This window comes from Eucalyptus grandis, chromosome 8, assembly GCF_016545825.1.
Source record: "Eucalyptus grandis isolate ANBG69807.140 chromosome 8, ASM1654582v1, whole genome shotgun sequence".
Taxonomy (NCBI): Eukaryota; Viridiplantae; Streptophyta; class Magnoliopsida; order Myrtales; family Myrtaceae; genus Eucalyptus; species Eucalyptus grandis.
This window is the reverse complement of record NC_052619.1, coordinates 57,412,853-57,428,178: the sequence shown is the minus strand read 5'-3', so window position 1 is coordinate 57,428,178 and position 15,326 is coordinate 57,412,853. Positions and strand designations below refer to the sequence as shown.

Genomic DNA, 15,326 nt, shown 5'->3' with positions numbered 1-15,326 from the left:
CTAAGTTAAATCTCTCTTAGCATCTGACAATTCTTGTTGAACATTTTAGAGCATTCAAAATGTTTTATTTTCTTGACTTTTCATCGTTTAGAATGGACATTGTTTCCATGTTTGTGCATTAATTCACTAGATATGTTGGCAATTTATCAAAATATCTACTTTGCAACCATATGCTTTACCCATTTGTGACATGACCACACCGCCTATATTTTTCACATGTTTTTAACTTAATGCTGTCATTACTTTTAACCCATGATTAGTTGTTCTTGTCTTTTCGTATCTCATGAAAGCTTCTAAATACACACATTTTGGAGTAAAGTGGAACTTGGGTTTTTCTGGATATTAGACTTGTACGGAGGTGAGGGATGGTCGGCTTGCTTACAGTGTTTTGAACTTTGAGCTTTTCTGAAACGCTGCAGGAGAGGGACAGCACCAAAACCCTCTGGAGTAACAGCAACCGGAACGTTTTTTCATCTCTGTCTGGCCGTGCTCCACTCTTGCAAGTCGAATTTCCGACATATTTTCCAAAATTGACACTTAGAGCATTTGACAACGGATGACGTGGAGGTGAAGACGGCAGCAGTGGACAAGGCGGAGGCGGAGGCGGAAGCGGAGGCCAGCTAGAGCAAAGTTAAATCGTGAAGTCAGGAGGGAGAGAGACTATGAAGAGAGAGGGGACAGGTGGGCCAACGAGGACACGTGTTGCTTAGTCAATGGACTATTGCGACATTAGAATTACACCCAATATTTTCTCGTAAGGTTCAGAAAATGAGGAGTTTTTTTTTTTTTTTTTTTTTTAATTTGCTTTCATTTAAGTACAGCTTTGTTTTTCATTTTTTCCTTTGAGAGGCAATGGCTCTGAGTAATCCTTAACTCTCTTCTAATATTCAATATGATCCTTGCATGGGTTTTTTTATTTATTTATTGTTCTATCTAATCCTTAAGCTTTTTAAAATTCACTCAATGAAATCCTTTTTGTTGAAAATCCTAACACTTTATCCTCTGACACTCGCGCATAATAAAAAATGTCTTTATGCAAACCTTATCAACTATAGTACCATCCTAAGACAAAATCCGCCATGAGGATGCTAACAACAGTTACTATGGCAATGGTTGATTATCACAATCTCCAACGGACAAAGACACCTCAATTGGTCCCGAATGAGCAAAGAGGTGTCATCTCCAAACGTGTTATTCACAAACCGTATGCTCAATTGGAATTCAGAGGTTAAGAACGGTGAATATGAGAAAACAAGCAGGTCCTCATAGAGAAATTGAGCGAATGAGGTGAATTATCCAACTTGAGGGACTAAAATGAAAATTAGACAGGAAGAAGAGGGTGAATCTATAGTTTTCCCTGCAATAGCCATTCGCACAATCAAGAGGAATCATCGTGGGGCCAAAGAAAAGACATCTCAGAAATATACAACTAACTCTCGCCCTCATCAGAACAAACGGCAAATCACACATGGTCAACAAAGCACCAAGAAAAGAGAAGTTGCAATTCCACCATACTTGCAAAAATGGAAATCTTCAACACGTTGTCATCTACAATTGAATTTGACAAAGATCTAAACCATCTTCTTTCCCACAATCCCCGACATAACCTATGCAAACAGAAAAGATAAAAAAAATAGTTTTCTTAACCTACCCTAAACATTATATATAGCACCAGCATAATGTCACAATCCAACCCCACAGAGAGAGGGGGAACAGATGTATCAAATCCTAATGGACTCAAGACCATCACAAGGAAACTGGGCCGGGGCCTTATCTCTCAGTGAGGCCTCTCATCATCTACATCACTGTCCTCAGAATCCTCCTCATCCTCCTCTTCTCTATCTGCCCTCTTCCTCTTCGTGGGCGGATCCTCAACCTTCCCACCGCCATCTTCATCTATCTCCATTGCTTCCACTCCATCTTCTTCATCCTCCACCTCATCATCTTCCTCGATGTCTTCTTCTTGCTCCAATCTGTTCTCATGTTGCTCCATGAAGTCGCTGTGGTCTTCTCCCTCATCCTCGGCGCGACTAAGGGGCCGAACCATATACTGTGCTCCGCTATCCTCCTGCAGTTCCATTCACGATATTCTTAGGATATCTTTAGAACATGTAAAGATGCAGTTCAAGAAGATCACAAGCCAAAGAAGCAGGAGCTTTCAGGAAGATCATCAAACAAAACAACATAATCGGATCAGGTGACAGAATCGAGAACCAAAGCCACTTGAGTTTGGGTTCTTTTGGGGGTCCCTTCACTCTAAATGCCTAAAGCAAAGGACCTGGATAAGTACGTTCATAATAAAAATTAAAAATACAAACTTTAACAGAAAAAGAAAGGGACTATCCATGCTCTGGGCAGAAACGTAAATTCAGGCCTGGATCTCTAAGCAGCAACTATAGAGGGCCTATCAGATCAACACGTGTCCATGTAACATTTAGCCTGATGTGATAACATGTAATAACAAGTTAACACCTATCTTGAAGCAAAGCAGACAGCATAGTTTCAATGGTACAGCAACAGAAAAACAAGACCAATGAGAAGATGCACCCAACTTGACCAATGTAAAAATTCAACAATCAAATCCACAACATCTGGCTTAAGAACTCATCTTAGCAATGACGACACACATGTGACAACGCATCCAGTTCACCCGTGTCAATAGTGAGCACTCCTCACTGTGACACTCGACAACTGACATCAAAATGGATGGAACAAAGAAGAGAATAATGAATTCGGATTCTTTCATCAAACAAAAAGGAACCCCAAAAAAGAGGAGGCGAGAAACTGAAGACATGTACCTCGTTTCCACTCAACGACGCAAACAAACGAGGGACCGAGGAAAACACCCAGAAAGAAGCATATCAAGAAAGCACCAGAAACACGCACGAGGCATCAAGAACTCAAGAGCCGATCCAGGATCATCGCCGTGTAGATATGGAGAAAAAACCCAGTTGGCTCAATCAGAAGGAAAACCCAAGTCCAAGATCGTTCAATTTGAGGTAACAGAAAACCCTTTTCTAGATCAGAAAACCAACATGACAGTTTCAATCTCAATCCCTTCAATCGCAGTTTTTTAGGTTTCAGGAAGCACCCGGATCTTGAGCAGCAAGCATCGCTAGATCTAACTTTGGGCCTTTCAAAAATCAGCACGAATCTTGAACGGACAAAGGGTTTCAACTATGATTTAGATTTCCTGTCGTTGCTTACCTCCTCTTCGGCCTCTTCATCGTCGCTCTCATCCTCGTCGTCGCCGCCGTCGTCGTCATCGTGGCCCTGGCCGCCGCGGACGCCTTCGCCTTCGCCTTCCTCGTCGACATCGTCGTCGTCGTCCACGGAATAAACCGGCGGAGGTCCTCGAGACGACTGCAGAACCTCCTGTACATCGCCGTCCTCGTCCTCGTCATCATCGTCCTCGCTCGCTGTCGTCGTCACTGTCGCCGTCATCGCCGTCGCCGCCGTCGCCGTCGTCGCCATCGCCGCCGTCGCCGTCGCCGCCGTCATCGTCGTCGTCTTCTTCACCATTCTCTTCCTCCTGACTCTGTACTCCATCCTCCTCATCATCATCGTCATCCTCCTTCAACACGATAACCTCGTTATCCTCACGAACCTCAACCATTGGCTCGTCGGACCTCATGTCCACCATCTCCTGCAACACGATAAACAGGTCCCCACACGAGAATATGTCCCTATATAATAGCCAAAAAAAGGTAGCCACGTTAATAATTTACCTTCCTTCCCTTACAATATTAATAAAAAATAGAGGCTCCCACACTGAGAATATGCTCCTACACGGTGACCTCTCCTTTCCTTCCCTCCCCTTAAAATATAAATAAAAAACAGAGGTCCCCACAATAAGTATAGGTCCCTACAACAAGCACAGCAATTTTGTCCACTATTTTTGCCGAACTAAACCTGTGACGTGAGAATGTACATCCACTTAATCAAATCTATTTTTCCTGTGAAAACGCATATAGAATTTCATTAAGGCAAGCTTGATGTAAAATTATAGGGTGAAAGTTCTGTTTCTCATCCAATCAAAAGGAGAAATCATACCCTAATCTATAATGTTTGGCCATTAATATATTGTGTCAAGAGGTCATTACCACATCCAAGCCCTAAATTTATCCATTACACAGTAGACTAATACTACATGTCAAAAGAGCTAATTATTTATAAACTTTAAAAGGAGGTACTTATATGTGGTTTCAAATTTGTCCCTTGCAGGTAAATGAACTTATATAAAGTATCAAAACAAATTTTGCACTCCTTAATGTTCTCTGCATATATGTCGACTATTTGATTAGAAACAACAATCAGGAAAGAAGACTAAAAGAGCAAAAAGATCAGAATCAAAGGAACAAAAGCAGGAACAAAAGCAGATTGATAGCAAAGTTGCATGCTCTTTGCAGAGCACTTAAGGGCCATTATTCCAGCCACCTGATTCAATAACTTTTGACTCAAACACACTAGTTCCTAGTTCCACATTAGTCAATATTTCGTCTCACTCGAGCCTCAACTGCAGAAATCATCGATTGAGGCGAGCACATCAATTGAGGCGAGCATCTCCACACAAGGGAGTAGCCAAACAAAGCGCGCGCATTTCAACAGCATTTCCATCGGAGCCTTAATAAAATAATCGAGCCCTAATAAAATAATTGAGCGAGCCCTAATTTCATCACAAGGGAGGGGGAGAAGGGGCCCAACCTGGAGGAGCGATGATGGTGAGCGGGGATGACAACCAACGATGCTGAGTGGCGACGACAACCAACAACAGCAACCGATGACCACTTATGGGCATGAACGGCGACGAAGAGAAGGGCGGCGACGACTGAGATCTAATGTGAATGCAAATGGGAAGGAACGACGACGGCCAGGTGTGCTTAAGCCAAAATGAGCTAAATGACGTCGTTTGACACCAACGAAAAACGACGTCGTTTAGGTCAGCTCACTCAGTGTGGATGGATGACGTCGTTTTGTCGTCCACGTGGGTTTTTTTCTTTAAACGTTTGCCACCTCAGTAAAAGAAGTCACCGGAAAATGCCACGTATGCAATTTGGTCGGATTGGCACTCAAGTGATCCATTTTGCTCCGATTTTGGCACTTAAGTATACATTTCCTAACTTTTGGCACTTAAGTGTCCCTTTGTGCCAACTTTTAACACTCCAGGGGTCCGCGTCTCGGTCCTAAACATTTTGCATTTATGCTAATTTAGTTCTAAATATTTTAGTGGTGCCAATTCAATCCTAAACCTTTTGATTTTGTATCAATTTAGTCTAAAACATTGTATTTTGTCAATTTAATCCTAAAACTTTTGATTTTGTGTTAATTTATTTCTAAATCTTTGATTTAGTGTCAATTCAGTCATTCCAATTAATTTTACTAGATATTACTGATGTGAATGCTAGTTAGCCTGACATGTACAACTTAGAATTATATTTTAATATTTTTTCTAATTATTTATTAATTTATTTCTTTTCTTTTCTTTTTTTTTCTTTTTTTTTCCCTTCCTCTCCTCTTTCCTCTAACCAATCGCTAGCTGGGTGACTAGCTAGAGCTGAGGGCCGCAAGGTTGAGGTCAACATTTCTAGCCTCTAGCAAGCCTCACCGGCCACTGGCGAGGCTCGAGCCCTCACCACCAGCGGTGAGGGTGGCCTAGCGTTGGGCGGGCGAGGCAACACGAGGCCCAACCTCGCCAAGTCCGGCAAAGCTAGACCTCCCTAAATCTAACAAGATCAAGCCTCGCCCATGGTTGGCGAGGCTTGACCCTCATTAGATCTAGCGAAGGCGAGCCTTGCCTACCTAGCGTGAGGCCGCCCTCACCGCTACTAGTGAGAGCTCAAGCTTCGCCAGTGGCCGGTCGACCTTGCCAGCCCTTGCCTTTAGTCGATCGCCCAATCGATGATTAGCTAAAGGAAGGAAGAGGGAAGGAAAAAAAATAGAAAGAAAATTAATTAATTAATAAATAATTTGAAAATTATTAAAATACTATTAAAAGTTATCTATGTTAGCGTCGGCTATACCACATCAGTTCACCAACGTCCACATTAGCAATATCCAACCAAAATTAGCCGTAATGCCTAAATTGGCACTAGATCAAGAGGTTTAAGACTAAATCGACATCAAATAAAAAGTTATATGACTAAATTGACATCAAATCAAAAGATTTAAGATTAAATTGGCATCACTAAAAAGTTTAGGACTAAATTGACATCAATAAAATGTTTAAGACTTTTTTTACTCTTCTCCCACATTCATCCTTATTAACTAACTTTTGTGCTAAGATCAATCAGAGACCCAACAAGATGCACGCGGCACTCTCCATCCTTGCCGCAGTAAAAGGTTATCTTCGAAATCGACCTCAACATTTCGTGGCGGCCAGCTTGTGCATGTGAACTTTTCGAGTGTCTCACTGCAGTTTTCATGGGACCGGCAGTCCCATCCACCTCTGATGAACAAAACGTGAATCTCATGACAATTCCTCTGGACAATTTCCTGATGTTTTTGTCCACAAGCCAACGCAAGGAGGATAACGCTAAGCCAGGCGCAAAAAAACCGCTAGGTGTTTAGGTCATATTTCATAGATATTACATTGTGTCTTTTCTCTTCTTCCGTGCAGCATTTCGGGGACTCAAGCTAACTAAATATATGTACAATGACATTATTTCCGATATTTTTTTTTAATCATTAGCTTTTGATCACTTCCAATATCAATTGATCGATTCATATCCTTTTTTTTCTTTTGGGCTTTGCCAGTGTTTGACGGACATGACATCGTGTGAACTCCAAGAAGCAACAATTTAAGAAAGTTGTTAGCAATATTAGAATATTTATTTGATTCTACATATTTTTTAAGATTATGCATATATCTCATTGGATGGTGTATATCATTTATTGATTATGTTTGGTATTACTTTTATCTTATTACCTTAAATATTATCATTCAAAATATATATTAATAAATAATTCATTAGCCTATTTATAGATTTTATTAGATAACTATATTATGTTAATATTTCAAGCAAGATATGCGTAAGTAGAGGGAGATATACGTGTAATATATGTATAATTAATAATCAATATGCATGATCACAAACTGAATAAACCAACTCCACCAGAACAAAGGCAAATAAAGCCACCAGAAAAAATCAATTTGAGACCTCACTACCCATGAGTTCAAAGAACAAGAGACCACTATCCATGCTCGAATCGATTCTTCTTCTACTCTGTACCTTGCGATGATGGAGGCTAGGATTTTGACGTAAGCAGTGATCAACTTTTGTCGGAGGGCTCATGGTCGGTGGGGAACTTTATAACAATGAACCAGTGCTTGTAGTCGCAGCCGTCGAGGAGGATTGTCTTCTTGGGTGGGAGGTTGCTCCACTTGGGCGACGGATCCTTCAAGGGCGAGTGGCGAGGCCCGAGATGTGACATCTAGAAATTCTTGCATTAATTATTGATATACAAGAAATGTATACGATAAATTCTAATCGGATTTTCACATGGCAGTAGAGGACGCCAGAATTGTCTCCACACCTGTAGTTTTCCATGATTGATTCCGTTAGGATCGAATTACTAAACATTTGCTCTTATGTCAATTATTTAGAGTGACGATAAAGCATGTATTGTCATAGTAGTTGTTAAAGGAGACTAATACGCTCTGAAATTACTATCGGATGAGCAGTAGGTTGGAAATTTACTAAGTTAAATCTCTCTTAGCATCTGATAATTCTTGTTGAACATTTTAGAGCATTCAAAATGTTTTATTTTCTTGACTTTTCATCGTTTAGAATGGACATTGTTTCCATGTTTGTGCATTAATTCACTAGATATGTTAGCAATTTATCAAAATATCTACTTTGCAACCATATGCTTTACCCATTTGCAACATGACCACACCGCCTATGTTTTTCACATGTTTTTAACTTAATGTTGTCATTACTTTTAACCCATGATTAGTTGTTCTTGTCTTTTCGTATCTCATGAAAGCTCCTAAATACACACATTTTGGAGTAAAGTGGAACTTGGGTTTTTCTGGATATTAGACTTGTACGGAGGTGAGGGATGGTCGGCTTGCTTACAGTGTTTTGAACTTTGACCTTTTCTGAAACGCTGCAGGAGAGGGACAGCACCAAAAACCCTCTGGAGTAACAGCAACCGGAACGTTTTTTCATCTCTGTCTGGCCGTGCTCCACTCTTGCAAGTCGAATTTCCGACATATTTTCCAAAATTGACACTTAGAGCATTTGACAACGGATGACGTGGAGGTGAAGACGGCAGCAGTGGACAAGGCGGAGGCGGAGGCCAGCGAGAGCAAAGTTAAATCGTGAAGTCAGGAGGGAGAGAGACTATGAAGAGAGAGGGGACAGGTGGGCCAACGAGGACACGTGTTGCTTAGTCAATGGACTATTGCGACATTAGAATTACACCCAATATTTTCTCGTAAGGTTCAGAAAAATGAGGAGTTTTTTTTTTTTTTAATTTGCTTTCATTTAAGTACAGCTTTGTTTTTCATTTTTTCCTTTGAGAGGCAATGGCTCTGAGTAATCCTTAACTCTCTTCTAATATTCAATATGATCCTTGCATGGGTTTCCCTGCAATAGCCATTCGCGCAGTCAAGAGGAATCATCGTGGGGCCAAAGAAAAGACATCTCAGAAATATACAACTCTTGGACCTGAGCAGGTCCTTAAATTGCTCTCCCCTGAATAGACCATCCCGGTGGGACTCCTCCTCACAAGCCATTGACAGGCAAGTGAGGAGAGAGTAGTATGGGATGAAGGTCCCGTCGGTATCTCGCCAAGCCCGAAAGGGTTAGGGATCCACATTGATCCGTGAAGTTCTTTTCCTAAAGATCTTGGGTGAATTGATAAAAATGATAAGGCCTGAAAAGTGGCACGCTGCTCAGGATGGCCGACTTGAGGTACTAAAATGAAAATTAGACAGGAAGAAGAGGGTGAGTCTGTAGTTTTCCCTGCAATAGCCATTTGCACAATCAAGAGGAATCATCGTGGGGCCAAAGAAAAGACATCTCAGAAATATACAACTCTCACCCTCAGAACAAACGGCAAATCACACATGGTCAACAAAGCACCAAGAAAAGAGAAGTTGCAATTCCACCATACTTGCAAAAATGGAAATCTTCAACACGTTGTCATCTACAATCGAATTTGACAAAGATCTAAACCATCTTCTTTCCCACAATCCCCGACATAACCTATGCAAACAGAAACGATAAAAAAATAGTTTTCTTAACCTACCCTAAACATTATATATAGCACCAGCATAATGTCACAATCCAACCCCCCCGAGAGAGGGGGAACAGATGTATCAAATCCTAATGGACTCAAGACCATCACAAGGAAACTGGGCCGGGGCCTTATCTCTTGCGAGGCCTCTCATCATCTACATCACTGTCCTCAGAATCCTCCTCATCCTCCTCTTCTCTATCTGCCCTCTTCCTCTTCGTGGGCGGATCCTCAACCTTCCCACCGCCATCTTCATCTATCTCCATTGCTTCCACTCCATCTTCATCCTCCACCTCATCATCTTCCTCGATGTCTTCTTCTTGCTCCAATCTGTTCTCATGTTGCTCCATGAAGTCGCTGTTGTCTTCTTCCTCATCCTCGGCGCGACTAAGGGGCCGAACCATATACTGTGCTCCGCTATCCTCCTGCAGTTCCATTCACGATATTCTTAGGATATCTTAAGAACATGTAAAGATGCAGTTCAAGAAGATCACAAGCCAAAGAAGCAGGAGCTTTCAGGAAGATCATGAAACAAAACAACATAATCGGATCAGGTGACAGAATCGAGAACCAAAGCCATTTGAGTTTGGGTTCTTTTGGGGGTCCCTTCACTCTATATGCCTAAAGCAAAAGGACCTGGATAAGTACGTTCATAATAAAAATTAAAAATACAAACTTTAACAGAAAAAGAAAGGGACTATCCATTCTCTGGGCAGAAACGTAAATTCAGGCCTGGATCTCTAAGCAGCAACTATAGAGGGCCTATCAGATCAACATGTGTCCATGTAACATTTAGCCTGATGTGATAACATGTAATAACAAGTTAACACCTATCTTGAAGCAAAGGAGACAGCATAGTTTCAATGGTACAGCAACAGAAAAACAAGACCAATGAGAAGATGCACCCAACTTGACCAATGTAAAAATCAACAATCAAATCCACAACATCTGGCTTAAGAACTCATCTTAGCAATGACAACACACATGTGACAACGCATCCAGTTCACCCGTGTCAATAGTGAGCACTCCTTACTATAACACTCGACAACTGACATCAAAATGGATGGAACAAAGAAGAGAATAATGAATTCGGATTCTTTCATCATACAAAAAGGAACCCCAAAAAAGAGGAAGTGAGAAACTGAAGACATGTACCTCGTTTCCACTCAACGACACAAACAAACGAGAGACCGACGAATTCGACAAACACCCAGAAAGAAGCATATCAAGAAAACACCAGCAACACGGACGAGGCATCAAGAACTCAAGAGCCGATCCAGGATCATCGCCGTGTAGATATGGAGAAAAAACCCAGTTGGCTCAATCAGAAGGAAAACCCAAGTCCAAGATCGTTCAATTTGAGGTAACAGAAAACCCTTTTCTAGATCAGAAAACCAACATGACAGTTTCAATCTCAATCCCTTCAATCGCAGTTTTTAGGTTTCAGGAAGCACCCGGATCTTGAGCAGCAAGCATCGCTAGATCTAACTTTGGGCCTTTCAAAAATCAGCACGAATCTTGAACGGACAAAGGGTTTCAGCTATGATTTAGATTTCCTGTCGTTTCTTACCTCCTCTTCGGCCTCATCATCGTCGCTCTCATCCTCGTCGTCGCCGCCGCCGTCGTCGTCGTTGCCCTGGCCGCCGCGGACGCCTTCGCCTTCGCCTTCCTCGTCGACATCGTCGTTCTCGTCGTCGTCATCCACGGAATAAACCGGCGGAGGTCCTCGAGACGACTGCAGAACCTCCTGAACATCGCCGTCCTCGTCCTCGTCATCATCGTCGTCGCTGCTGTCGTCGTCGCCGTCGTCGTCCTCGCCGTCGTCTTCCTCACCATTCTCTTCCTCCTGACTCTGTACTCCATCCTCCTCCTCCTCATCATCGTCATCCTCGTCGTCCTCCTTCAACACGATTACCTCGTTATCCTCCCGAACCTCAACCATCGGCTCGTCGGACCTCATGTCCACGATCTCCTGCACCTCGTCGTCCTCGTCATCGTCGTCCTCGTCGTCCTCGTCATCGTCGTCCTCATCGTCGTCCTCTTCCTCGCCGTCGTCCTCGTCGTCCACGCCGTCGCGCCGCCCGTCTTCTGCGGCGTTCGCTTCCTCCTGACTCTGCACGCCGTCTTCCTCCTCTTCCTCGTCGTCCTCCTCGTCGTCCTCGTCGATGGCGGCGGGGACGCCGTCCTCCCTCGCAGCCCTAACTGTCTCGTCCTCCTCGAACTCGATCTCCTCCTCATCGTCGGAATTCATCGTCGCAAATCGCGACCTCGCGCTCGCCGGGACCAGATTCCGATGATTTCTCGGCTCGATTCGAACAAAAACGAACGGAAAAATCTTCGAGAAAATGGAAAAAAGGGAGAAAATTTTTTTTGTGTGAAGAGCTTCTTCGATTGATCTGGAGCAGGGTAGCTCCTGCAACGCGGATCTGAGCCGTTGGATACGGGTTGGTCCGGATCGGTGACGTGGCGATGGATCGGACGGTGTGGGTTTGGGGATTTGTTTTTCCTTTGGGCACTTGGGCGCTCGCGCTCTCTCCGTTTTCACTTTTTAGTAGACGCGTCTCTCGGTTTGCCTCTTCGCGTCACGTGCTCGTCACGTGCCGATCCGGTGGCCCCACTCGTCTTGCCGGGGCGCCGTCTAGGGTTTCCATGTGCCGTTGGATCGTGGGCTGTGGCTCACCCAGGCCAGGCCGTTGGTCGGCCCAAAGGACGGTGACCCGGCCCAAGAGCTTCCTTTGGTTTTGGGTTTTTGGCCCATTCCAATCGTGACCTAGTTTCGTCAAGGCATGCTATCCCCATCAATCTCAACCATCGATTCGACGACCCACATCAACGTACGGCTGCGATCACGCAGTTCCCAGTATTGGCGTGCCTAGTCCGTGGAAGAGACTCGCCTTCCCGCCGAGTCAACGATATTTATGGGCAAACTTGGGTGCCGATCGCAAGTTCGCAATTCAATCACTTGGGTGTGCTCAATCCTACCATCACCAAGCGCATGGTACACATTGTTATGGAGATATGTACATCTTGGGGGTGCACAGGGGCCTTGGTTAAAGGAGACAACTCATGACTACATTTGATTTTCCTAATTGTGGGTCCAACGTCTCTCGACCGGTCCGATCTAGTCTCGAACAAAGTCTCGAACAATGAGGGATTTAGTTCCAAAGCCTAGCTCAGCCAGGCTCGCCTGATATGAATTTCTTCCTATGCTTTGCTTATGACCTGGTCTGCCTTATAATTTCCTTTTAGAGCTCTCCAGTTCTATGCTTGTGCCTGTCCGACATTTCAATTGAAAATCAACATTGGATCCTGCCTATCTGAAAAACGCAAATCAAAGCATGCGCACGTTTTATATCCCCAGCACATTACGAAAAAAGTACTTTTATAAAAGTGTGAGAATGAGATTTAGTGAAATAGGACTGAAAAAAAAATAAATAAATAAATAAAAACTCTTTGGTGCGCGTCTCCCCTAAAAGGAAAGCGGCCTTTCCTGAAAAGGCAGCATGCACTCACCATCCCCTTCGGATTTGTCCGCCACTCAGGGCCCGTCGCGTGGGCTTTCCAGAGAAATCGACGTACGTACACAGCCCCCTCGTCCAGAACGCACGACGTGAAGACTCCAGAGACCGACCGAGGGTCGAAAACGACGTCGTATTTGGATTCCAAATGTAACTTCTCCCGTCAAGATAGGAGAGCCCAGCTACACGACAAAAAAGCCTCCCCGTCCCCTTCTGTCAACACCAGCGTTGCTGTCATCCTAATAATCCCACGCCTTTCATCCTTTCTTTTCATTAAACGAATTACGTGTGCTAGCAAACTCAAAGATGATTAACCTAACGTTAACGACTTCTCTTTCGATTTTTTAAAAAATTTGTGATTGGCTTGCGTTGAGAAGTCAGAAGGAAGGGATCCAATGATTGAATTTCGCAAGGAACTGGGTTTGCAACCCCAAAAGAAAATCAATACCGAAATTAGCACGACTCGGTTGGAATTCGACTCATTTGGAACTTAATCATGATACCCATTTCTAGACCTTCTTATCCAAGTGCCGAGTAACTTGCTTGGATAGCTTTTGGGAAGCACTTGCACCACAAAATTGCTAATACACAATGCGTGATTTTTCTCTTAATTGGATTAGATAATACCGTAAATCCATACCTAACCAATTTTATCTCGCACGCATCATGCACCTAATTTTCCTAACAAATGTGCCTAGATCGATGTTATTACACTTTTCTTCTCAAAAAGAGATGACGTGATTATCCAAGAAATAATAATAATAATTTCTCTATGACAACTCTTTGGAATCAACATTGGCTCCAACGTTCAGTCAAATAAAACCATCCCCAATTGACCAAGCTACCTCAAATTCCACCCACCACGCGCATTTTCTGGCGATCAACATTCATTTTGGCAGCTAATAAATGAATTAATTCCTAATTTGCACGTAATTTTCAATTTAGCCCCACCTAAATTGTTTGGTCAAAATTACCCCCCGGGCCCCAAGCACGTGTTACAGATGGGATAGAGATATTTATTTGTTTCTAGTTTCCTCCCCAAGTATTTCCGAAAGTCATTTATTGCTCATTCCGCGATGAGTTCGCAATCATTCAATTTCCTCCCCCAGCTACCTTCTCACCGAACACTCCGGAGAGAGAGAGAAAGAGAAGATCAGATGCCGGCGTCGATCTTCCGGTGGTCGGCGGCGGCCTTCCGGTGGCCGGGATTCGGCTTCTCTCTGCCGACGTCGATCTTCCGGTGGCCGGGGTTCGACTTCTCCTACCTCACGGCGCGGGGGTTCCGGCTGTTCGACTTCGTCGTGGACGACGTGCTGTTTACGGTCATCACGGTGCTGGAGTCCCTGGTCCTGGCCGCGATGCTCTGCTTCTTCTTCGTCTTCTGCGGGTGCACTCTCTGATCAATCTCCAGCTCCCCCGCTTCCTCCTCCGTGAGAATTTTTTTGCTCGCCGTGCGTGTGTATATGTATATATGCTGTGTAGTTATATAATGAAATTTTCATGAACGTTCACTGGTGATTCTAAAATTTTTCATGGGGAATTCAGTTCGTTTACCATCGAATTGGCCGTGTGATTGGTTGAGATTGCGCGAGCCCTTCGTGCTCGTAATTCCGGTCGTCGGTGTCGGTTAGGTGTTCGATTGAATTCCTGAACGAGGAAATTCATCGATGGAATCCGTTTGTGCGGTTCACGGTTTCTGTGATTACGGCGGCGGCGCTCGAATTGGTTTTCATTTCGAATTCGATCGATCGGAAAATCGAAAGGTTTCAGCCAATTGATGCGGAATTCCAGTCTTCTGCTTGGCAAAGATAACGTCTTCCCAATTAGCTTAAAGATTTGTATCGTCGCATGCCGATATGGGGCAGAAGACGATGACGAGCTGGCATTGTTCGATTTCCGTCGAACCGGTGCCGTCGGCGGTCCGGCGATGCTCGTGCTCTGTACAGCAGCTACGCCTCCGCGAGTGGTCACACTGTTTCGACAGCGATAAGGTTGTTGTCTGAAGAGGAGGGCAAGGCTTTGTTGCTTTGCTTGTTTAGTGCTACATAAGATTGAGCCGCGTCACCTCTTAGGACCAGGTCACGTGCAAATTTCTGCCATCTGAAAATGAAATAAAATTGTCCCAAAAAATCATAAATTTATCGGACACTAATTTAATTTCCAACTTTCTAATTTATCCAATTTAGTTTTGAAGTTATACATAATTTTTCAATGTAGTGATTCCGCCTAACTTTGGGTAGAAATTGTTGATGTGTCAGGTAGATCGGCCTCAATTATCTTATGTGGCAAGATTATCGTTGACATGAATGATTTTAATAAATTTTCTATTTTTTTCTATTTTTTCTTGTTTTACTTATTTTCCTTTGTCGGTCGATGGGGCCTCAGTGGCTCTGTCATGTGACCATTGACCAACAGTGGGAAATAGGAAAAAGTAAGGAACTAGAAAGAAGAAAGAAGATAAAAGGAAAAAAAAATATATATATATTGTGAAAAAAAATTCATTTTTGTGATATTAAATCAACAAATTGTTAAAAAATTAAATTGGCTAAATTAAAAATGTTAATG

General features: G+C 43.3%; 1 protein-coding gene and 1 long non-coding RNA gene across 2 annotated transcripts; one reads left to right on the top strand and one right to left on the bottom strand.

The window, feature by feature from the left end:
* Positions 1-9,050: 9,050 nt before the first annotated feature.
* LOC104415253 (acidic leucine-rich nuclear phosphoprotein 32-related protein-like) lies at positions 9,051-11,773 on the bottom strand. The gene is made up of 2 exons (XM_010026512.3): positions 10,814-11,773; positions 9,051-9,668 (listed from the first exon to the last, which is right to left on the bottom strand). Exons 1-2 carry the CDS (start codon positions 11,492-11,494, stop codon positions 9,375-9,377), a joined length of 975 nt encoding a protein of 324 aa, XP_010024814.2. The 5' UTR covers positions 11,495-11,773; the 3' UTR covers positions 9,051-9,374.
* Positions 10,292-10,803, top strand: LOC104415252. The gene is made up of 2 exons (XR_720343.2): positions 10,292-10,606; positions 10,684-10,803. It is a non-coding gene; the product is annotated as an uncharacterized LOC104415252 (long non-coding RNA).
* Positions 11,774-15,326: the final 3,553 nt, after the last annotated feature.

Bases quoted from the DNA above. Each gene is read 5' to 3' on its own strand.
- LOC104415253 (XM_010026512.3), bottom strand. From the start codon at position 11,494: ATGAATTCCGACGATGAGGAGGAGATCGAGTTCGAGGAGGACGAGACA. The intron at 9,669-10,813 runs GTAAGAAACGAC...ATGGAACTGCAG, and splicing joins ATGATGAGGCCGAAGAGGAG to GAGGATAGCGGAGCACAGTA.